General features: G+C 42.0%; 1 protein-coding gene across 17 annotated transcripts in view; it reads left to right on the top strand.

The window, feature by feature from the left end:
• Positions 1–25,525, top strand: part of Apbb2 (amyloid beta precursor protein binding family B member 2) — a 397,355-nt gene that overhangs the window by 277,801 nt on the left and 94,029 nt on the right. For 12 of the 17 annotated variants that reach the window (XM_058581877.1, XM_058581886.1, XM_058581937.1 and 9 more), the window contains 4 exons: positions 14,618–14,826; positions 24,629–24,691; positions 25,077–25,162; positions 25,263–25,323. In XM_058581877.1, the coding sequence (XP_058437860.1) occupies positions 14,618–14,826; positions 24,629–24,691; positions 25,077–25,162; positions 25,263–25,323 (419 nt within the window). The remainder of the gene's footprint in view (positions 1–14,617; positions 14,827–24,628; positions 24,692–25,076; positions 25,163–25,262; positions 25,324–25,525) is intronic. The other 5 variants (XM_046453925.2, XM_058582137.1, XM_058582107.1 and 2 more) reach the window with 3 other exon arrangements.

Below are 25,525 nucleotides of genomic sequence, written 5' to 3'. Positions count from 1 at the left end.
CTTTGCTCTATGGAATTTAAATCTGCTTAATTTGTGATTAATAGCACCCATGTGAGGCCTTTTGGAACTTTTTGCTTTTGGGTATTCACAAGTTAAAAACCAAATCGTTCCATATTCTAATCTTTGCAGGAAAGAAGCACCGATTTATTGTTGGAGAGTTTTGAGACTAGTTAGCATAGTTACTTGTTCTTCTCTGGAATTTTGGCTCTATTACCTAATATTATATTATGCTGGAATCTATTTTGAGTAAAAAAAAAAAAAAAAAAAAATGACACTTTCTACACTTGCATCCCTGGCAGATGGAATCTACAAATACTTTCGCCTCTTTTTCACAGAAAGCCCCAGCTTCTTCATTCTCTGTTTTTGAGGCAGGATTTCACTCAGTTGCCCAAGTTGTCCTGGAACACGTGATCCCCCAGCCTCAGCCTTGCTGGTTACTAGGATTACAGGTTTGTGCCACGGAGCCTGGCCTCAGTGTCTTTGAGAAACTCAGAGCTCTGCATGCCACTCTGTCATTACTGGAAAAGAAAAACCAAGCTGTTCCACAGGTGTGTGACAGCTAATTGGTTTTCCCCAGAAGAATCTTTGCTTCTCTCTTTTGATCTAAAATTGTAGGGGCTGAGAGAAGAAGATGGTAGAGATCAAAGAATTCAAAGCCTTCAACCCAATGAATGATTAGATGTTGCCTGTGTTTAGTGAAATACTGAAGACTAAGGTTTGTGAAAAATTAGGCCCAACATAGTGTCTGCACCTGCTGTGTTTGACAATGTTTGGAAGTGAGGTTGTGATGTTTAGATGGTGGGTGGTGGAAAATGAATGAATCATAACTGATGAAGTTATGTTTTAGCAGTATGATATTTTAGAAGGAGAATTAGACAAGTTGGGAATTAGGAACCTGGGCTTCTTAACCCAGCATGATCATTTAGATGCCTAGAGGTTTAGGTTGGAATGTGAGATTGTAAAGTGAATCAGTTAGAAGCTGTTTCTTTCTAGATCTTGGACTGGACTTCAGTTTCTTGCTATTAGATGAATAGTTAGGATCATCTATCCATATATAAAATCTAAAATAACAGTGACTTATTACAGTAGGAATGTATTTCCTTTTCACATAGCAGTCTGGCAGTAGCAGTCCACTGATGAATGGCTCTGTTCCACAAAGACCTCAGGAACCAGATTCCCTCTGCCTTACTACTCCACCATCCCTAGGTTATAGCTTTGTCCTCATGGTCCAGAAGAACATTTCTTTTCCCAGGCAGCAAGAAGATGTGTGCTTGCCACATTGTTTTTTTTGTTTGTTTGTTTGTTTTTGTTTTTGGCAAATGCTTGGAAATTTCTATACAGTCTTGAGCTTAGAATATTCCCTGCCTGGACACATCTAGCTGCAAAGGAGGCTGGGAAAATTCGTCTTTGTTCTTGTTGTTTTGTGGTGCTGGGGATCAAACCCAGGCCCTTGTGCATGCCAGGCAAGCACTCTACCAATTGAGCTATATCCCCAGCCCCAGACATTTCATCTTTATTCTGAGTATCCATATGTGCAATTAGAAGTTTATATCACTATAAAAGAAGAGATTAGATGTGGGTGAGCACCTTGCAATGTCCAATACAGGTACCTTGTTTATGAGACTCCAAACACTAGGCTTCTTGTGGAAAAAAGAAAAAGTACAGAATGGTTTACCCAGTTAACTTTGTTGTTTTAAATAATTGCTTACACGTAGTTTTCTTCTGCATAACATGATTGCCATTTAGAATAAGATTTAGAAAATAAAATCACCCGTATACAAAGTGTAACCTTCATTATTAGCTACTGTCTTTCTACTTCCAGAACTGTTTCCCACTTATTAAACTCCTCTTAGACTTGGTGCTGAGGAGAAGGTTTCTTTCTTGCTTGCTTGCTTTCTAATGAACTTCTTTTATTAAACAACGAAGACTTCGTAAATTTTTTGAGCAAGAAATTAAATTTTTTTCTCCACCCCATGGCTGTATTCTCTCATTTTATTGGTTGAAATATATCTGTCTTTTACATAAACTGCTTCAGATTCTTTTATTTAGGTGGAGAATAAATAGCTCAGAGGTATCAGAAACAGAAATGCTCTCACTCTGATTATTTTAAATGTGTTTTTAAAACTTAATCTCAGAAAAACACTTTTTCTCTGTATTCCTCCTCCCCATCTGTAGTCTAAAGTCCTGTTTTACATCAAATATTAAGGCTTATCCATTAACCACTCTGGCACCCTGAACAATTTACTTCAGTTCTGCTGATTTCTTCAAAAGGCATTTAACCTTTAAAATGTACTTAGCAAGTAGAATGCTTCCCTAACAGAAATACACTGAGGTTTTTCCACAGTCGGGAGAACAGACTAGTTTTCTAACCTTCATCAAATTATTTAACATTGCCAAAATCCATTTCTTTACCTATATAATGGTGGTAATACGTCCTCTATCTCTTTTGCAGAATTTTGTGGAATCAAATGAGATTGGTCTTGTCACATCACTTTGAAAGTGCTACAAGCACTCTAGAAGGACATGCATAGTTCTTGCATCAGAAGCATAAAATATACATTTTAATCTTTGGGAGTGTAGGGGTATAATATTCCCACATAGACTTTGATTTTAAAGATACCCTCTTTAGCTTTTTTTTTTTTAAGAGTACCAACAAAAGGCCAACTTGTCATGGAATTGCTGTGCTAGTTCTTGATTCTCAAAACCATTTTTTATTGTATTACTAAACATAGATGGAAGTCAAGTCCTGGCATGCCACTGTTTAGGATCATAATGACTTTGGCAGCCCCTGGAGTAGCTTCCTTCTTAGGACCACTGCCCTTGTATACCAGCCTGAGGACCACAAATCTAAGAGAAAAAACACATTGAAATCCTGCCGAAATAATGGAGAAGAAATTAACTCCATTACATAGACCTTCAGACCTGTCGACCTTGAAAAAGAGTGGTGCACATAGTAATTCCATCTGTTTAATTGTATGGAGGACAAACAAAGGTTCTTCTGCCTCCTCTTCAGCTGCTCACTCTGAAATAATAATAAAATGAAGTTGCAAGATGGCGTTGATGGAGAAGGTGAGAACTGGACATGTTCTCTGAATGAAGTTGGCAGTTACCTTTGCCTAATTTCCACACAATGGTAGCTCTTCCTTCAATGCTGTGGTTAGGGTTAGATACTAAAATATCTAAACTTGAAACCAAAGAATCGAATGCCTGATTTGTTGCTCTTGCTGCCAAACCTAAATCAACCTGCCTGGTTTGAACAGGGTACATTACTGCCAGATCGTAGGTGAGGGATAGAGGCCAGCAACTGGTAAAAAATGTAATACAACGTGCCTGGTGATTTTTATGTAAATATGTTGTGATCTCTACGTCTAAAAGGTACCCAAAAATTACTGATTTCAAGACCATGCTCAGCTATACTCATTCTTTCATTTTTATGCTTAGATTTTTGGATTTTGGATGGATGGATGTTTCAATGTAGTTTTTTTTCTCCCAACACTTCTCAGCAGTAAAATATGAGTATTCACTCCAATTTTAAGGTGTTGTGTTTGTTTTGGTACTGGGGATTGAACCCAGAGGTACTTCACCACCAAGTTAAGTCCCCAGCCTTTTTCATTTTTATTTTGAGACAGGGTCTCAATAAGTTGCTTAGGTCCTCACTGAGTTGCTGGGCTTAGCCTTGATGCTGTGATCCTCCTGCCTCAGCCTCCCAAATCTCTGGGATTACAGGTGTGTGTCACCGTGGACCACTTAAGTATATATTTTTAAGTGTTTCTGTTTTGGGAGGGGAAGTCAGAGGAGTCTTAGTAGTGGTTGTATTTATGCTATATTATACATTGTACATACTACAAATGAAAATAGTGTTCAAAGGTGATATTTCATATCATTTCAAAATCATAACAGCTGCTTTCAGTCTTTTGTTTGGGGTACTATGGATTCAACCCAGGGGTGCTTAACCACTGAGCCACATCCTCAGCCCATATTATATCTATAACCATATCTATTTATATATATATATATATATATATATATATATATATATATATATTTTTTTTTTTTTTTTTTTTTTTTTTTAATTTAGAGACAGAGGCTTTCTTAGTTACTCAGGTCCCCACTAAATTGCTGAGCCTGGCTTTGAGCTCATGATCCTCCTGCCTCAGCCTTCTGAGATGCTGGGATTTCAGGCGTACGCCACTATACCTAGCTCCTTTCATAACTAGTAAGAAAACGTACATGTGTTGAATGTGTAGGTATTTAGAATTAGACTTTCTGATGAAATTAAAATGTTCTACAAGCCACATGTAATCCCAGTGGTTTAGGAGGCTGAGGCAGGAGGATTGTGAGTTCACAGCCAGCCTCAGCAATTTAGCAAGGTACTGAGCAGCACAGAGAGACCTTGTCTGTAGATAAAATATTTTTTTAAAAGGGCTGGGGATGTGGCTCAGTGGTTAACACCCCTGGGTTCAATCCCTGGTACAAAAAAAAAGAAAAAAAAATTTTTTTTTGGTAACTCATACTTAACCTTTCTTATGTATGTATATATGTTTGGATAGGTGAGTGGATACTTGGAATTTTTCCTTTCAGGTACATTTAGCTGTTTACATTTCATACTTTTTAATTTTTAAGTTTGTCCATGAAGTTACCTGGACTGTATTGGTGAGTAAAGTTTTGTTAACAGTCTGAGAATAGAAAGACATCACTTCCAGTCTCCCCCCAGCGTCAGATCACTTTCTGTTCACCTTGTCTCCAAGAATGTGAGATAGAGTCAGAGCAATCTCAAAAGAGGAATGTCTTCAGGATAAAGCATGCTCATTCTGCTGCTTTAAGGACTCAACTACATGACATAAAACGGTCACCTACTGATTAGAGGTATAGAGCTGATTAGCTGTATACAAAAGAAACAAGTATGTTCTCACATGATTCATCCTTTGTAGCTGGTGTTATCTAGTTTTCTCGAGCTAAGTAAAAATTACGTTTTTAACTGAACACTTTAGTTGTTATAAATTCTCAGACATCTCATTTGTTTTAAGGAAGAAATGCTTTGTGGTAGATGCCAGTTCAAAATGTTTAAGGGGCCGAGAGTGTGGCTCAGTGGTAGAGAATGTGCCTACAGTGCACAGGTCCTGTATCCTATCCGCAACATCCCCCCACAAAAAAGTTTTATATTACAGAATGCTTTTGTCCAAAAACATATTTGAATGAAGCAACTGTTGACTGATAATAATAAACATCATTTACTGAGTGATTACTATGTGCCCAACTTTGTGCTGGGTTCTTTGTTCCCCATCAAACCTATGAGCTATGAGCTCACTGTGTGACAGTGAGCCATTGTGACAGACCATGAGAAATTAAGCCATTTATTTAAGCCAGATTCAAATCTATGCTGTTGATCTGATACCACAGTCCCTGTTCCTGGCATTAACACGGCTCTGAGAAAAGTTAGGTCAAGTAAGCACAGACCATGTCTCCAGTGAGTCTAAACTAGGGAATTTCCTGGTGTTCTTATGCCAAAATGCTTAATAAAAACATATAATATGTTTAGTGTTGAAAGACCCAGATTTAAGGACTATCTGAATTCTGAGTTCTTGGAATATTTACTCAGTTTCAACAGAAAAATCCTCAGCTACAAATAACTCCCTATTTCAAGGACACTCACAAATCTTAATGTTGAATTTTTAAAGGAAAATATGAAGAGAAGTGTTAGGGCATTAACACTCCCCAAACTTGTTATAGAGTTTATTACAACTGTTAAAATAATGCTGCCACATGAAAGCTCAATTGAATACAAAGTGGAATTTTTTTAAGGCTATGATACACTTAACAGGATATAAATTATGTCTTGCAATTGAATATAGCAAGAAATACATGGGCTTTGAGACTGTTTGGTGGGACTTTCATCCACTCTGGTGGCCAGCAGGTGAGGATCCTGGGAGCTCATGGATTCTGCACATTTGGGGGCTCATTCCCTTGTTGCCATGGTCCGAGTTTCTCCCAGCCCCTTTGGTAAAGGATAAATTCTAAGTAGTCTCTCTTTGCTGCTTGGAAGTCTAAGCAAATCTATAACTGACCATCTAAACCTGGAGGCCTGGCTCTGGACTATTTTAGATAGCCCTCCTAGTCCCCTCCTGGTTGAGCCTGTTACCCAGTTTACCTCTTCTAGTCATTGCTGTTTTCCCAGCCTCTGGATAATAGTTGGTGTTGACAGGAGGCCCTTACTATCAAAAGAATGAAAAAGTGGATAAATAAATGATTGAAGAACATTTCATGTGTTTTATTCTGTAGCCAGTTGTTAGGTGGAGTTTGGAGAATAATGGCTGACTTTTCTGTATCCCCAGGTCTCCACTTTGATTCTTAAAAGTACAGTGTTAGGAAACCATTAGCAGATGGGTTTTTTGGTCACACCCAAAGCTCAGGGAGTGACCCCAGCCTGCCAGGTGACTTAGTTGCTTGAGAACCCCTGCTCTCCACCCTTAGGGCAGCTCCCTGTCCATCATCATCATCTCTCACCCACAGCTCTGAAACAAAGCCTGACCCAGGGTGGACAGGAAGTACTTGCTGGATGCATTCATCCATCTTCTTCCCTCTTCCCACCCTGTGCCCTGCGCTCTGGAGCTGGGCACACACTCACGCCCAGGAAGGGAGTGAATGCCATTCTAAGGACCTGCAGGAAATCTTTTGTGCTCTGCAGCACGGACCTTGCTAAATATAGACACCCGGCTCACCCATTCCTCCTTCCTCTGCCCTCCTCAGCAGGAGAGGAACTTTCCAGCTCCTGCTAGTTGCTAATTCATCTTTATTTGATCCTGGGTTTCTGAAAGAGAGCCCAGGGAGAAGGTGATTAGAGGTGGGTTTGCTTCTCACACCAGCCCCTGCCAAGATTAGTGGGTCCTACGAGGAAGCCAGGGTGCAGCCAGGCCTTTAGCACTGGCGCCTGAGGTGGCTGGAGCAGGCGGGTCCTGGCTGCTCACAGATGGGCCCCTTGTTCCCACGCCAAGTGTTGCTTTTGGCCCAAGAGGCTCCCAGCACAAGAGAGACTTTGTGGGGCTCTCGGCCTTGCTATTTTTACTCCCTTCCAGTCCCTGCTTCCTATTTCTTCAAAAAAGAACAAAAAATACAAACAAGAAGGACTACAGAGCCATTTTGAAAGGACACCTGTGGCTCTCAGCTTCCACCACTGACCCATCCCCTGCCAGCATGTGAAAGTGCCTGCGGTGACTTATGGTGGTGACAAGAGATGGGAAACCAAAAGCGGGAAAAGTCCCTTGGTGCAAAAGCTCGTTGGAGGGAGGAACACGGAGATCAGCCTCTGCAGTGTGTCTGAGGGTGGGATCCGATCTCCAGGCTTCTAAGCGGAAGGCCTTGTGACCCAGGGGACGCTGTCCTGGAGCAGAGTCAGGGAGGGAGGCCCATAAAGGAGGTCCATGTGGAAAGGCCTGCTTTGGAAGTGTACTCACCACAACACACCTGGAACCCCAGGGTGGTTTAGAGCCCAAGTCCAGGCCCCCGAGGTGAAGCTTGGTGCCGTCACTTCATAGCTGCTTGACCTCGGTCAGGTCGCCTGCTGGCCTTATAATCTCAGCCTTACAGCATTGCTTTTCTTTATTTCATTTTCACACTTTTTCTAAATTCCTCATGCTGACCATATTGGATTTTTTTCACCTGTGAAAAAGTAAAAATTTACCTCCTTGACTTTAAACCTGTTTGTTTTCCACTCAGAAATAGGTTGACCATAGTGCCTCTTTCATGGAGCAGCCATGATTAGATAAACCCTAAGCAATAAAGGGTGCATGATACATACCCGGTCAGCCTCAGGGTCCTTGTCATTGTTACTAGCCACATTACCCATAGCAGCCCTCTGGATCCAGTCTTGCCCTCTGGCTGGGACTGGTGAGAGCCTTACTGTAAAAATATAAGATGCACTTTACTTTATGGGTGGAGAGCTTTTTTCTAATGAAAGCCCCAGCCCCATAGCAGGGTGGGGTTGGGGGGGACTCAAAAATCATATACAGTTGCAAAGCAACTTTATTCATTTGGGGTGGAATGTGTTTGAGAGAAACCTAGGAAATTTAGCAAATCTGCTTTAAGATGGAGAACAGAGGACATACATCTTTATTTTTAAAATTATGAAATATTTTTCACTTTGATATTCATTGAGAGAGGAAGACGGGCATTTGGAAAAAAGAGAAGGTGTCTTGTGGTGGCAGAGGCACAGCTGGCCAGAGCGCAAATGGTGCATGTTTTAGTCAGCTTTTTCACTGCTGTGACTAAAAGACCCTATCAGAAAAATTGTAAAAGAGGAAAAGTTTATTTGAGGGCTCGCGGTTTCAGAGGTCTCAGTCCATAGGAGGCTGGCTCCATTCCTCAAGGTTCAAAGTGAGGAAGAACATCATGGAAGAGTATGAAGGAGGAAAGCAGCTCACATGATGATCAGAAAGCACAGAGAGAGACACTCCACTGGCCAGATACAAAATGTGTACTCCAAAGGCTCACCTCCAGGGACCCACCTCATCCAGCCACACCCACCCACCTTCAGGTACCACCCAGTTAATCCCATCAGGGGATTAATTCCCTGGTTGGGTTAAGACTCTCATAACCCAATCATTTCTCCTCTGAACCTTCTTGCATCGTGTCATGCATGAGCTTTGGGGGGACACCTCACATCTAAACCATAACAGTGCATGAGGAGGTAGAAGCCCAGCAAGGCAGGTGGGTTAGAGTCTAGAGCTGCCTCTAAATCTAGCCATGCCAGGGAGCCTTCACACCTTCTTCTCCATGGAAAGAATCATCATTAGATTATCTTCTTTTAGCCTCATTCTCGAACCATGGTGACCATTTAACCTCTTAGATTCTGTAGCAAGCATTTTCTTTTGGATATATGAAAAAAGTCTTGTTGTGACTTTAGTAAGCTGCATATGTCAATATATTGCTGGCTTTGGAGACCTGTAATCTGTAATAAAGGAGAGTGGGTGTTCAGGTAGTGACTAAGCCTGTTACCTGCCACCTTCGTTCTGAGTGCTTTATACACTACCCAGTGAAGCAGGTGCTGTTATTATCCTTGTTTTATGGATAAGGTCTGAAGCCTGTAGAGGTCGGGTATCTTGTCCAAGGTCATTCAAGCAGTGAATGGCTGAGCCAAGATAAGAAGGTCCTCTCTGGTATTCCATTTTCAGTCCCCATTATAGGCCATATAGTGCCATCACTAGACTTATTTCTGATTCTTCTCTCGTTTCTAGACTCACTGGAGCCACCAAGAGTCTTGAATGAGTCCCTTCTTTTTGCTTAGATTATCTTCCTAGGTATTGAAAAATATTCTGCTTTGCCCAGCTTTCTCTTCTGGTGCAGGTCTTTTTAAACAACAGTTGAACCCTTGGGTCTCAAGATTCTACCAGCATATTTTTTAATTTGTGAAAAACAATATACACTCAGAAATAGCCATAAATACAAACATGCAGTTTAACACATAATTATAGAGGGAGTGTCCACATTACCACCTGCCACGTCAAGAGGTAAAATACTTCTCTTTTTTTGGTACTAGAGAGTGAATCCAGGGGTGTTCTACCACCGAGCTACATCCTTAGCCTTTTGTTCCTTTATTTTGAGACAGGGTCTCACTAAGTTGCTGAGGCTGGCCTTGGGCTGGCAAACCTCCTGCCTCAGCCTCCTGAATCTCTGAGATTACAGGCATGCACTAGCGCACCCAGCTTTAAAACATTTCTTATACTACAGAAGTCCTGGATATGCTTTCTCTAATCGTAGCCACAGTTTCAGGTATCCATTAACCTGTTTTTTTATTTGTGTGTGTGTGTGTGTGTATGTGTGTGAGATAACTATATCCTTGTATTTCTTTATAGTTTTCTACTTCTTTTACCATCTATGTCTGTATTCCTAAATATCGTAACCTAGTTCTTGAACTTTATTTGAATGGAAATTTAATGAATGCATTCTCTTTTGCCTTCCTTATTTTCATTAGTAGTATGTTTGTGAAATTTATCCATATTCTAGTGTACAGCTGTACTTCGTTCATTTCATTCATTCATTCCTTCATTGTGTTGCAATTTATGTACTCATTCTGCCTTAAATGGCTGTCTAGGATGTTTTGAGGTTTTCTTTATCTTAATGTTTCTGCTGTGAATATGTTACCTATTGCAAACAAGTGGGTCCACTAGGGTGTGCATTAGGTGTAGAATTGCTGGGTCATAAAGTAGAGATACTATCAACTTTAGTATTCTTTTTTCCAAAGTGATTATATCTAGTTACCCTTCTCCTGGGAATGTATACCAGTTCCTGTTGTATTACATGCCTACCAATAATTGGTATTATAGCACTTTTTAGTTTACACCAAGCTGGTGGATATCTATTGTGTTATAAATTCAGGTGCTTTTTAAATACTACTGAGGTTTTCTATAGATTTCACCAATAATCTTATAAATCTTTCCTTGAGCAACCCCACAGTTAGCCTGAGTTCACTAAGTTGCAAACAAGTGAGTACACTTGTGGATGGGGAACTGAGATGGGATCCCACAGGGTGCTTTGTGCTGATACTGGTTCTAACTTCTCAAGATTACTGTGGCACAAAGGTTCACCCAAAGAGGGAAAACATGTTCTCTAATATGGAGGTCTCCCAGGATATTCCCACTGGAAACTAAGAATACCACATTGTGACTTAAGATCCCTTAGCCGATCGGTCAACAACAGGTGCATGGCAGATGCTCAGTTTACGCAGCCTGCTGAGAATCAGGAGTGCAGTGAGACTGTCCAGCACCATTGCCTTTCCATGATGACCTCTTACTCTGTCTTCAGCACAGCTTCGCTCAGTAAGGAGAACTGAGAGGGACTGACGCTTTCTCCCCTAGCCACCTGTTGTTTCAGATATGCCTGGTTGGTTGGTCTGCACACCCTCCCTCCTGCCTTTTCCCTGGTGGTAACTGTCCCAGGACAGCTGTCTAAAGCTGCTTCATGATATTTGGAACAACTTTAGGGCAGAAGCAGCTTCTTGATATTCCAGTGTCTGAGCTCCACAGGACTCTTGCTCTAATTATGGTGTCGAAGTTCATTTTATAAAAGCAGAAATTTTGAAGAACAACTGATTTGATTTTCAAATCAAATATGTAACAGAGAAAAATGGTGCTCTTGTGATTGGAAAGTTCTAGAAGGGCCAGGAATTCTACCTGCCTGCTCGACTAGTTTCCTCCCCTGATTTTCTACCAATTGAAAACTATTGGGCCATTAATAAAGCCCAGAGCACTTATCTAAATGTATACATAGCTATATGTAGGAAACACCATGAGACTGTGCAGATTAAACAAGATAAAGTGCGAGGGGCCTGAGAGGCCTCAGGAGGGATAGTGCCTACTTTCCTTGTGGAACCTGTCAGTACAAAAAAGGTACACAATCCCACTCAAGATCCCTTGGCCTCCAGCCCAGAACTCTGGTTTATCATGTTATACTGTGTCTGTTGGTGTCTGCAGGGGATTGTTTGCAGGACCCCTCACAGATACCAAACTCAAGTGCCTTTTATAAAATGGCATAGTATTTACATCATAAACCATGTGTATCCTCCCTTATACTTTAAATCATCTCTGGACTCATAATGCCTAATATAATGTAAATGCTAGGTAGATAGTTGTTATGCTGTGTTGTCTAGAGAATAAAAACAAGAAAAAAGTCCGTATATGTTCAGTTCAGATATGATTTTTTTTGTTATTATTACTTTTTTAATTCTGTTGATCCTCCTAGTTTAATCCATGGATGTGGAACCTGCAGATAGCAGATAAGGTGGACCAGCTGCATTTCTGTTTTATCCACGAGGACATTGTTAGCAGTGCTGGGGGTCATGGAGTTGCTCTGTTTTATGAAATTGCATAGAACAGGGCTGGGGATGTGGCTCAAGTGGTAGCGCGTTCGCCTGGCGTGCGTGTGGCCCAGGTTCAATCCTCAGCACCACATACAAACAAAAGATGTTGTGTCCGCCGAAAACTGAGAAATAAATATTGAAATTCATTCTCTCTCTCTCTCTCTCTCTCTCTCTCTCTCTCTCTCTCTCTCTCTCTCTCTTTCTCTTTCTCTCTCTCTCTCTCTTTAAAAAAAGAAATTGCATAGAAGAGATTGCTTTAGACTACCTCTTCTGCTAAGTGCCAAGTTCATTGGAGGATCTAATTCATTCACTCATTTCTCCCTCCTTCCTTTTTTATTCTTCTCTGTCTTCTTTCTTTCCATGTATCCATCCATCCTTCCATCCATCCATCCACCATTTATTATTGAATTGTTGCCATATTGGGTGTTGGATAGACAATGATTAGTGAGATAGGCATATTGTCCACCTGCCCTTGTGCCCTCTATGTCAATGTGCAATAACGAGGGGATTCTGTAGGTGATGCTGGGACTGTTAATGTTGTAAATATGCTCAGTTTACTTCTTCCTTCATCACCATCTATTTTTAGCAACAAAATAAGCCTCCTTTTAAATTTGTTCCAGCAAACTCTCAGCATAAACTTGGACTATAAATCAGGAAAAGTAGGGTAGGTTTGGTTCAGATCAAAACAGCCCAATTCCTGCCACTCAGCACACAGTCATGCTGCAGCCCCGGCTCCTTCCACCCCCAGTTACCTCCTCAGAACCCAGTGCTCTTGATCTGGGCCCGGGGTCTGACATGACTTCATGTGCTGATACTGTGTGTAGCTATTCCTCATATTCGCTAATGCCCCTGCAGTAAAGACACCTAGGATAAATGTGGAAATTCAGGCCCTTAGACCTCGTAAACCCATAGAAATGGTCACTGGCAGTCTCTGTATACCCCTTCTGCTGCGCCTCAGAGCTCCTTGTCTCTGAGCCACTAAATTGGGACAAGGAATCACTTGCAAGAGTTTTCTCCAATTTAATCCCTAAAGGTGTATTTTACCATGTATTTTACCTTTCCTGTCCCAGTTAAGAGACTGAAAACAAAGTAACAATCAAAATGACCCCATTACCCCCTAAAGGGGGGACAAGAAAAAGGAATATATAAACACATTTGGCTCAAGTGGTTTCTATAAAATGTGGTTAAGTTGAAATTATGAAATCATGCTTAATTTTTCTGTCAGGAAGGGGGAAATTTGCATCATAATTTGACACTGGTGGCAGTTTTGCCTCTGGCAGATTTAAATGAAAAAAAAAAAAAAATCTGGAATGCCAGACAGCTGCATGAATGCACATCTGTGCCCAGAGTCTTAATCAGCCTCTTTGTTGGGTTTCTCCTTTTCTTCTTGTGGTTGTAACAGCCTCAGTCAAGCCTGCCCACATGGGGTGCAGTGACGTTCACCCAGATCAAAGCCTACATGTTTGTTCTGATTTAAAGCTCTATAACACACCCTGGCCTCTTTTATGTGGCCACAGAGGAAAGGCCCTAACCCTTCAAGTGATGCTTGGGTGGAGAACTCAAGTTTGTTTTCCTGCCTGCATTGATGGAGCTGCTTGGGATTCGTTCATGACCCCGCCATCTCTATGAATTTCTGATCCTACTTCCTCTCCTCTTTAGTTCTTGTATCCATTTCATGTTTAACTCATGGCTAAGAATAAGGGTGCTTGGTTTGGTGTGGTGCTGGAGAGTGAATCTAGAGGTGCTTTACCACTGATCGACATCCCCGGTCCCTTTTATTTTTCATTTTTGAGGCAGGGTCTCACCAAGTTGCCAAGGCTGGCCTCAACTTGTGATCCTCCCACCTCAGTGTCCTGAGTGGCTAGGATTACAGGTGTGTGCCACCATGGCTGGCTCCAAGATTGAGATTTTTTTAAAGCAAATAATTATTCTGGAAACTGACATCATATTAATATGAAGCAAGTAGCTGAAACACATTTGGCTCAAGTGGATGTATGTTATTTGCATCCACAGTGCTTAAAAAAAAAAAAACTATTTTTTTTTTTCATGTGAGTGCCTTTGGACTTTGTCGATGCTCACCCATTTGCCACAGTCCCTACAGTTCCTTTTTGTCTCTCACACCTGTCCTCCTCCAGGTGTTTACATTACTGGCCTGTTTTTAAAGCCAGTCTGGTTCTTTGCTGAACTCTAAGGCCTTTCTAGTTCACTCTCCCGGGAATGTTCTCTGAACAATTTAGAATTCTAGAGTATTAAAAAGGACATTGCTACTTTGTGGGTGTTTACAGTTGAATGGGAGGGGTTTTTAAAGTGCATGAAAGACATAAAGACAGTACTCATGTATTGAAAATGATTATAGAAAATTAGATTTATACTCGTAGCTGAGAATGATATGTGGTCCCAGCCAGTAGTTAACAGAAGGATCCTATAGATTTGGTGTGTAGCCATGTGAATTTTGCTTGGGTAGCTGATCCTGGTTTGTGGTGCTTTAGCTTGGTCACAGGGTTCTTAGAGCTATAGAAGGATCTGACATTTGAGAATATATTGAGAATATGTCAATATTCTCAAATGCCAACCTGCTTTTCCAGCTCTTTCCTGTTTCTTCCCTATCACTCTTTTTACCACACTTTATATCCACAGGATGGTTTTGGTTATTCTCATTTGGACTGTGGACACATCTGCCTGTACAGTTCGCCTGGCTCTTGGTACTGACATTGGAAGGCTCTTTTCCTCTTTTAATAAAGCCCTTTCTTTTTTTCCATTTCCCAGCAGATATCTGGAGTGATCAGTCATTTCAGACAGATCCGGATTTGCCGCCTGGCTGGAAAAGAATCAATGACATCGCTGGGACCTATTACTGGCACATCCCAACAGGAACAACTCAGTGGGAACGGCCTGTCTCCATCCCCGCAGATATCCAGGGTTCTAGGAAAGGGTCACTTAGCTCTGTAACGCCATCTCCCACCCCAGAGAATGAGGTAAAATGGAAGTGTCTTTTTACCGCCTTAGTAGAGTGGATGTAAACTTGTGGTTTCTCTTTAGACTAGTGGTTTCCACCCCCAACAGGTCACCGAGGTAAGCCTTTTGATTATCATGCATGTTGCATTTGAAATCTCAGGAATGCTTCCTCTTAGTAAATAGTGTTAATATCCATCTTTTGAGGGTGTTTTCATTTTTAATGGCTTTTGGTCTCTTGAAACACCCTTCCAGTACAGAAAGCAAGAGGGGCTGATTAATGAGGAGTGGTTAAGATTCCCTAGGGCCCATGGAGGCAGTAATTTACTCTGCAGGTACCATTGCATGGTGCTGCCTCGATAAAATATTTACACGCAGAAGAACATCTCTTGGCCAGGCATGTGATAATTACCATGCATCTTATTAGCCTTGGGTTCCTTTCCTAGCGTGGTAAGGATGTCTGCAAGAATAACCCTTGAGAGCCCTTAAATGTTTAATTTCTATTTTGAAAAGGATCTGTTTATTTAGCAGAAGTGACATAATTTTAGAAATAATTAGCAGCATAAATTTTTCCTATCCCTGAGGACGAAATCTGGATGTTTAAACAAAGAATCGAGGCATTAAAAATTCCATTGTGATATTTATTAATATGAAGTTCCTGCAGTGAACCTTTGCAAATCCTGATAACAGAACATTCAAGAGAATTATAATTGGGAAAGGTCACAATTAAGGGATGATTTTATTTTCTTTTTTTGAGAAAAGTGGTTTGATCCATGATACCCGGCCTTTCTCCCTCTTTTGTTCTTCAAACAAACCCATTATCTTTCACTTTGAGGACACTTCATCTCTTACCTGCGGAGCTTTTCTGTCATTTTCAACTGTTATCACTTTTCCTGTCTTTGAACATGGTGTCTTATTCCTATTGATTATTTACTTGTTGTTCTGGGAGGCAATAAGGCCTATCATCTTATCACATTCCTGCTGATACAAGGCTTCAGCATCTCAGTTGCCCAGCCTGGACCCCAGTTCTTCATCTCTAAAGTGATAGGGTGGAGTGAGCTGGACTCACTGGTCAACGAGGTTGGTTGGTTCTTTATCCTGATCTTCAGGTACATGTTTCAGTCCAATGAACCACAAAAGATTTTTTTTCTTATCACAAGATTATTATTATTATTTTGACAGCTTTTTATTGCAGCATGACATTTCCATTCCCTGAACATTTTCCATTTAGTGATATATTCAGCTTGGGTTAGGTGTTCTAGGGAATAAAGGAGAACTAAATTAGCCCCAGTCTTGAAGGAACTTGACATAGAGGGAAGTTCTTCTCCTGTTCTAACCTGGATGCATCCAGGGCTTCCTCTTGGTACCAACACGGACCTTCCAAGATCAGAGCCGGGCAGGACTAGCCTCTGCCCTCACTAACGGCAGGTGTGCTTTCCTCCTTAGCTGTAGGTAATTTCTCTTGGCATCTCTGTTAGGATCTTTCTCCATTCCAGGGCTTCATTCTTCTATCCTGACCCTTTAATCGTGTTCACCGACAGAATAACCTACAGTCTTAGAACACCAGGGTGGGAAGAGGTCATCTGGTGCCAGCATCCGTGTGTTATAGATGGGAAAACTGGGGTGTAGAGAGGACAGTGACCTGCAGCAATGCTGGGTCTGACACTCAAGAGTTCCTGAATTCTCCTTTATCCTCAGCCAGAGTTCTGGTCACTCATCACCCCTGGCTTTGGGGTTTCAGCCTACTCCCTCTCCCCATTGACTCTGAGGTGGGAAATCAGACTAACTTTGAGGCACAATTCCTAACCCAGGAGTCTCATGGTCTCTGTAATTAGAAGAAATAAGACTTTCTTTAGCCAGCCAAGGCCAAGGCATGGGTGTGGTGGAGTCCATGGAGGGTCATCTGAAGTTATGTCCCTTGGATTTTTATTTCTTTGCTTTCTATGGTAGACTTTGTTTCCATGTTGACTGCAAAACACTCACCCAAGGCAGCTGGCCTGGGTGAAACTTTCAGGTGTCAGAGTTTCTCTCTAATCCCTGAGCCTCCTGATGCCCACTCTTGTCTGTTCTTCCCCCTCTATGTCTGCTTCCTACCCCTATCCCATGCATTGCTCAGTGCCTCTTTCCAGACTCAGAAGGGATACACCCCCTTTTCCTTCCCTCTTGGAGTTCAATCTTGGTGTTCAATATATCCCCATAATTAAGCCTCATCGTTGCTTTTAGGGGTTTGTTGGGTCTGCGGTGGAGCTCAGCAACAGAGTGTTAGAGTGTCTGCCTGTCGTACACAAGGCCCTGGATGGCATCCCCTGCACTGCAAAAAAAAAAAAAAAAAAAAGTTTCACGGTACTTTTGTAAATATTATTCTTTTGACTGGATGATGTTCCTATGGCAGGAAAGACAGCTATTATGTTCCATATTTAAGAAGTCACTGAGAGTCTGAGGGTTGAGTAGCCATGTAGCTGGTTTTAGAGTGGGGAGACATTCTGTCCCGACTCACCCCTGTGCTCTGCCCCCCTTGTACTATGTGAATTTCCACCTTAGGCTGGTGCCATTCCTCTCTTCTGCTGCTGACCATGCCATTATACTAGCAAAGTCTTGTCCCTCCACAAATCTTTGTTAATGGGTGACTATTTTTAGAAGTTTTAGAAACAGGGACTCGTATCCAACCCTTTCATAGACTGATGGGACAGGAATTCTTCTGATTCACCTTTCGATGGTTTCCTTCCTGCTCATTCTCCCCTCTGTACCTGAGGCCATCCGTTGAGTCAAAGAACCCAGCAGATGTAAGAGGGACTAAATTTAAAAAATCAGAGAAGCAAAGGATGAGCAGGGAGAGAGGGGAGGAATGAGAGAGTTGGAAAAAGACCCAGCTGCCACACACCGGGATGTGGGAACCCTGGTGGTGATGGTAAACCACAGAGATTTCCAGCTCCAGGCAGTGTCTGTCGCTTTCCTCTCCATGAACCAGGCACCTGGGACTCTCGTTGTCATTCCCATTTTACACTTGACAACCCTGAAACCCAGAGATGCCAAGGGCCAAGCTAGCGGAGCTACTCCACGGGAGAGTCTACCGACTTCAGGTCTGCTGACCCCAGCCTCCCTCCAGGCTTTACAGAATGCATCAGGAAGCCTGCAGACTCAAGTCTCTTCATCTCATACCAGGAACAGCTCTGTCACACGCGGAGCCTTCTAGAAAATGACTTCTCTTAATAGCACCACTTCAGGTGCTAATGACAGCGGAAGAGAAATGAATGTTTCTCTAACACCATTTCTTTGATCCCTAAATAGAATCTATTTCAACTAATCTTGAAACATGAGCAAAGGCAAAATGTTAAAGGAGAGAAGACACTTGTGTCGTTAGAAATGCATATTTTTATTCAGCTTTATCCTGAGCTCAGTTGGGGGAAAAAAATCAAATAAGTGCCAAATCTGTTGACTTCACAAAAGTTTAGGACTGAAGGCGTCCTTACAGTTTGAAAATTCCACGTTTCACATTCCAAAGTTCACTCGGGAAGTGTTAAGCGCCGTGGATAATGTTTCCACCGCACATGTCAGCCGTGTTTTTTCAAAGTTTACAAACGGACCAGGAAACATTTGCCACCAAAATTGGCATGTGGTGCTCTTCCCCACCCCAAGCCATTTATTTGTTCAAAATTACCTCTCAAATTATTCGGGTGTTGAATTTTAGATGAGAACCACACAGAATGTTTTTATGAATAACTGGCCCACAGCCAAATCTTACTTACAAATCTTTTTGAGTGAGAGACCATCTGGTTTCTCCAGAAGAGAGGATAGAGAAGGTGGCAGGTGAATCATTCTTCAGAACTGTAACCTCACCTTGGTCGTGAATGCTCTGTTCCTGTTGAAGCCCTCTGCATGGCCTCTCTGGGTGCTCTGAGCAGTCAGTGCCCAGGAGGGGCGAAATACATTCCTTTAGAACCAGTGTATTTCCATGTACACTTGGAAATAAGATGATAACATCAAGGGCCATTTTGTCATCATTTTACTGAACTTCTTGACAAATCAAGACTTTTCAGATCTGGAAAGAGCACTGGAGATACTGCCACAGTCTTTCTCAGCCTTTGAGCTAAAACAGCAACCAGGAGGATTTCTGGGGACTTGTAAAATGTGTGGGACCTGGAAATCTGCTTTTTCATAAGCTTTCTGGGGGACTCAGTGCTAAGTGCTGTGGGACAACCAGCCCTGTAGGGAACCAAGTCTCTTATTTTTGTGTGTCACTTGCTCTTAAATTCTTTGGCCTCACCCCAGTGTCTCTCGGGTACTGCTGCTCTCCATCATCTGCTTTGAAAGCTCCTTATTCTATCTTATTTTTTCGAAGTGTCATGACCTAGAGCATGTTAATCTCCCTCCAGAAAACTGTGGGGGTCGGGACCTGGTGTCCTCGTCTTATGTCCCCAGACCTGGCACAGTTCGTGGTAGTGATAAAGTTCATCAGATGTTTGCCGAATGAAGGCGAAACCCAGCCTCGGAGAGAGGGAGCTTTGGCTGGTTTGCTCTAATGGCAGAGCCAGCGCTAGAACCTACATCCAGAGTGGAGTGTCTACATGATGCTGCTGCTCAGGAGTCTGATTTAATTGCACAAAATTCTGTCAGTCTTACTATTTTTTTAAAATATTTTTTTATTTGTAGATGAACACAGTATCTTTATTTATTTATTTTTATGTGGTGCTGAGGATTGAACCCAATATCTCCCACGTAGGAGGCAAATGCTCTGCCACTGAACCACCACCCCAGCCTCGGTCTTACTATTTTTTTTTTAACTTTTCTGAATTGTGTTTATATAATAAAAGATATGCCATACAGTGGTCTTCCCTTATCCACAGGGGACACATTCTGAAATCCCTTAGTAGCTGCCTAAAATCTATCTGTACCAACCCCTAGATGGACTGCAGTACTGCAGCAGTCAGTCTGACAGCTAGGACAGCTACTAAGTTCCAGCACAGGTATATACAATACAGCGCAGGTGTGCAGACAAACTGAGGGTTCGTTTCCCAGGAGCGAGGAGGAGGATGGCATGGAAATTCATCACGATACTCAGAATGATGTACAGTTTAAAACTTAGAAACTTTATTTCTGTGTTTTCCCATTTAATATTTTTGGACCCTGGTTGACAGCTGATAACTGAAACTGCAGACAGCAAAACTGTGGAGAAGGGGGAACTGCTGAACTCTTCTTACAGCATCGCATCCACCCAAACCACAGAGAGTATTTGAAAAGAAAGGGAAACATGTACACACAAATGTACAGAATGCTCATTTAATACTGCCTGGCTGATTCCTTGGAATTCTGGAATTCCAATATTGCAGGTTTTCCACCATTTCCATCAAGGCCACACTTGTTAGTCTAAAGTCCTTTTTTTGGGGGGGTGGGGGGGAGGTGTACTGGGATTGAACCCAAGGGCACTTAACCACTGAGTCACATCCCCAGCCCCTTTTTATGTTTTATCTTGAAACCAGATCTCATTAAGTTGTTTAGGACCTCAGTAAGTTCCTGAGTCTGGCCTCAAACTTGAGATCCTCCTGCATTGCTGGGATTATAGGCATGCACAAACCACAATCAGTGTGAGCCTCAAGTCTTGACAAAACAGATTGAGAAGTGTAATTCAGACACTTCATAGTCATCAAACTCTCTGTCATGCATGAAGAGAGAGAGAGAGTAGAGGATGAGGCAACTGTCATTTCTAGGGCACCTATTGGTAGCCAGCCCCTGAGCTAAGAGCCAACATTCTTATCACAGGTTGTCTTCACTCTGATACAAGGTGTTCTTAGCCCTGTTTGATATATGGTAGAACCCAGGCCACAGAGCAAATGAAAGCAGAGTTAGGACTTGGACTCCAGCTTTCCCACAGCTGGACTAGCTTCAGAGCTTTGGAAGTGACACACAGATGACATGGCATCTTCTGCCAGAGCCACTGCCAAATGTTCAAGTGCTCTCGTCCTCACTTGGTCCTCAGCAGGTTTAGCTCTCCATTCTCCCTGGTTTGCGTTTTGATACCACTTCCCAGAAACCTTCTGGGTACCCTGGCTTAGTTGGTTTTGTGTTCCAGTAACAGTTCCACAGACACTGGGTGACTTATAATGAACAGAAATTTATTGGCACACAGTTCTGAAGGCCAGAAAGTCCAAGATCCAGGGCTGCCTCTGGCAAGGGCCCTCTTGTGAACACACAGTACAAGAGAGAACAAGCAAAAGAACTTGAAAACTTACGGTCTTTTATAATTGGCTTTCATCCATTTAAGGGGGTAGAGACTTTGTTCAACCTCCTCCTATCAGGCCCCACCTCCCAATACTGCTGCACTGGGGGTGCTCTCCGGCACATGCGTTTTGGAGGAAGAATTGAACTATAGTGCACGCTGAGGAAGGTTCCCTCGTGGGGACTTTCCCAGCCCTATGAGACTCCATCCTCAGGAACATCCTGTTGACATTGTCAAAGGATCAATTCTAATATTGGCCTTTTTCCAGCAAAAGGATAGTGCTTCTTTTTTTTTTTTTTTTGACTTGTGGAATTGCTTTCCAAGACCCCAGGAAAGAAATATGGAAGAAGCAAGCTGGCTTCCCTTAGTAGACCCACCCCTGCACAGTTTTTGCTTGGTGCTGATGGGTCATGAAGGGTGCTGTGTTCCAGGCGGGGGTCGGTCTTCCCGTACACACTGTCTCTGAGGACCCAGAACTGCACACGATCATCATATTTAGAGCATGGGATGTTGTAAGCTGGGCAAGGTCAGGACAAGCACCAGGAGAGCATGTCCCCAGCCCTCTACTCTCACTCTCTGGTTTGCATTTCGGTAGCAGAACATCACTTGGACGTGCAGAGGCTTTAGCTGTATTGCCTGGAAGGTACCAGGTGGGAGGTTGGTGCTCACGGGAGATTGGTGCAGCTTTCCATCACACCCCGTTCCTCCCGTCAGTCTCACCTGAGCAGATGGCTTCCCTGCTTTCCCTCTTCCATTGCTTTTTCTTTTTGTCTCTTCCTTTATCCCTCCCACCCCCACCACCCAGACTACCGACCCCGGTGGCCAGAGAATTTCTGTTGAACCACAGAATCTCTCATTGGTTGTTTTTGGAAAATTTTTATTAACTAAAATTATTAGCTAAATGTAGAAAACATTCTCTCTTATGAATTAAAAGTATTTAGATGACTGTGTACTTCTTCAAATTTAAGAAAAAGTCTTTGTACTTCATTGACCTTCCTTTTTTAAAAAAAGAAAAAACTATGGTCATTTATACTGGGGAGAAAGTTTCTCATCTTTGACGTAAATGGATGTTTTTAAATATAGGAGGGAAAAAAGATCTTTGGCCCATTCCTAACTGAATAGCCTGAATAGAGCCAGTTTCCATTTTTCCTTACTTGAGTTTTATACTGAAGGGTCTCTTCAGGAGAGCCCATGTTATTGTAAGATTTTGGAAAAATCACTGTATAGGGCCTTTGTTTATTTAAATCTCTAAAAGGTGATTGTTGGAAGATTGCCAGCTGACCTGCGTTCCATGGCAGGAGAAGTGGATTCACATAGGCCTAGAACTGTAATCAGCTTTCACTTTACAGGGACTCCTATGTCCAAAGAGTAAATATATAAAAAACATTAAAAAAAAAAAAAAAAAGAGCACATATGCACACAGAGACCTGTTTTTATTAAGTGCTGGAACTTTTCTGAATACTTGCTTTAGAAAATACTCTTCTTTTGCTAACACATAGCCTGTCTGGGGTAAATTCTGATTTCAGATTTCTTTTTTTAGACACCCCTCCTTTTATTTCTTTTTTTTTTTTTAATTCCTAAATTTTTCTACAAGGACACAGTTATCTCAAGTTCCTTTAATTCATCATCTGACATTCTTTTTCAAAGTTCAACTTAAGGGAAAACCAGACCCATCAACAAAGATGATAACTTGGAGCCACATGTTCTTTTCTTGGGGAGATGGGGTCCTGGAGGTTGAACTCAGGGGCACCCTACCAGTGAGCCACATGCCCAGTCCTTTTTGAGACAGGGTCTTATTCATTTGCTGTGCCTGGCCTTGAACTTGCCATCCTCCTGACTCAGCCTTCCAAATTGCTGGAATCATAAGTGTGTGCCACCAGGTCTGGTGCTTGTTTTCATTGTTAAACATAAAAATCTAACTTGAAATTTTAGTTTGCATTTGATCTCAGGTCCTTATCATGAGTCTTATTACATCCCCTATAATGTCGATGCTAAACCTTTTGGTCACTGACCCCTCTGAAAATATGAGCAGCCAGGCACAGCTGTGACTGCCTGTAATCTCAGCAACTCAGGAAGCTGAGGCAGGAGGATGCAAGTTGAAGGACAGCGGAGTAATTTAGCAAGACCCTATCTCAAAAGATAAAAAGGGCTAGGAAAATATCATAGAGTGCCCCTGGATTCAATCCCCAGTACTGCAAAAAAGAAAGAGAAAAGCATGAGCAAGTTGGGTGTCTTGTCCCCAGGAGAACACCAGTGCATAGAGTCCCACACCCATCTCGGGGTTTGCCTTTCCATCTCCACTAAGAGTCTGAGATTTTCCTAAGTAAATTTTCTCCTCAGTGGAGGTTGAACATTGATAGAGTAAGGAGAAAGGTAAAGGGCTGCGTTCCTGCCCTCTTATTCATTAAAAGTGATTTTTTGAAACAATAAGTATGGTGATCTTTCGTATTATAAACTCTGCAGTTCAGGTGCTCAGCCCCAGAAAGCAAACACAGCTACTGTGGAGTTGAGAAAATGCATCTCATTTGCAGCGCCTTTGCCCTTATCAAGACCTACAGAGTTTAAAAAAAAAAGCATCTTTGGATCATCTAAATTTAAATTTGTCTTCCCTTAGTGGTTTTAAGAACCGTATTAACATGAGTTTAAGGTGACGGGTCAGTGCTCATTTCTCATTTCCAAAGAACAAAGTTGAGATGTTACTTCCTTGAAAAAAATTTTTTTTGTTCATTTATTACCCAAGGCAAGAGATTTGCCTGACCAGTCAGTGAACAGAGACTCACAGGACTGTCCTTGCATTCTATTAGTTTCATTTATTTCTGCAAATCTTAAGTGAAAAATATTTGAATATTTCCTTGGCATAGAAGAAAGAAAAGACATTCCTCATTGTCGGAGGTGGACAGAGGAGTGGTTGAGAGGCAGAGACCTGTTGCAGGAGTTTCCCTCTGAGGCGAGGCACCATGTTTTGTGCTGTGATTCTGCTTAGGAAATCATTTAGTTCCCACATATTAATCTCTCAAGAGGTTTGTGTGGCAAGAAAGGAGAGCATTTTATGAGCTAGAGGGATTTAGATTGTTTAGAATGATTTTTTGTTCAGTAAAACAAATTTCAGTAAGATATTGCGGTCAGTCTGTGCTCCTTACTAACCCTGTCTCCCCTTTCTGTAAGTGACAATAACTTGATCCTCAGATTTTTGTGTCCTTAGCCATGGGCATCCTCAGTTGACAGACTAACATGTTGTCATCCCTACCCGCTACCCCTGTAAAACAGTTCTGTCTGGTTAAGGTGGGGGGTGGTGTTCCTATGGAATTTAAGCATATGGTTTGCTTTGAAAACTACATTTAGAAAATCACTGTCTGGTTCTGATAACATTCAGTCATTTGTTTTGGTAAGTAATTAAAATGCCCCTGTCTCCCCCTGCCCTAGTCTGCAGGTGATAAGCTAGTCTTAGAGTGAACTAACAAGTTGCTGTTAGAGTTAATTTGTTCCCTAACCCATCCTGTGAATATCAATGCTAACAACAGTGTCTTGTGTTTTTTTTTTCTTTTTCTTTTTCTTTTCTTTTTTCTTTAAATCAATGTGCTTTTTTCCTGTGTGAATAATTACATGTCTAGAAACAGCCATGGAGTGATTTTGCTGTTCTGAATGGGGGAAAGATTAATAGTGACATTTGGAAGGCAAGTATATTGTCAGATTTTAGATCGTTCCATACGTTTTCCTTTCTGCATGGCTGCGGCTGTATTCTTTGTGAATATCCTGCATTCTGCAGGGACGAAGCGAAGGGGCTTCTGGCGAGGGGCGTGCAGCTCACACTCATGTTGCCTTTTTTGATGTCTCCTGTTGTGAATGACTCGAAGCTGATGGCCCCAGGTTCCCTGTTGAGAACAGGCGCCTGTGCACCAAGTCAAGCCTCCAGCAGCCCTTGCATGCCTTGCTCTGCCTAAGCTCACACCACTCTCTGCCTCTGCGGGACCTTCGCTCCCCTTTAATGCTGGAGGCAATGTAACAACCCCCCCCCACACACACCCAGTCGTACATTAACAAGGATCTTTTTTCCTCTAGGATTTGCACGCGGCCACAGTTAACCCAGACCCCAGTTTAAAAGAGTTCGAAGGAGCAACGCTACGTTATGCATCTTTGAAACTCAGGTAGGAAGGACGAGGATGGGGTCCGCGATCAAAACGTGCAACCTTTGCAGCGAGTGTGCGCGATGGAATTCTAAGACCAGTTTTCTGGTTTTCTTTCTAGAAATGTCCCTCATGCTGATGATGACGATTCTTGTAGTATCAACAGTGACCCAGAAGCCAAGGTTTGTAAGAAAAATATATTCTTGCATCAAAATAAGAACTCTGGATAATGGCCTTCTTTTTACAAACCATCAGTCCAGAGCCACTTAATAAGTAATTATTCCTTGATCATCTCTATTTTTTTAATCATCTGGATTAATCACTCTAAGAAAATCCATAGGCCAAGTTAGGTTTGGGGTATGTCTAAATATTAAGACTGCCTGA

The sequence above is a fragment of the Marmota monax genome, unplaced genomic scaffold (assembly GCF_021218885.2).
Source record: "Marmota monax isolate L192 unplaced genomic scaffold, Marmota_monax_Labrador192_F-V1.1 WCK01_AAM20220418_F8-fsc00025, whole genome shotgun sequence".
In the NCBI taxonomy this organism is placed as follows: domain Eukaryota; kingdom Metazoa; phylum Chordata; class Mammalia; order Rodentia; family Sciuridae; genus Marmota; species Marmota monax.
This window is presented reverse-complemented; position numbering and strand designations above follow the sequence as displayed.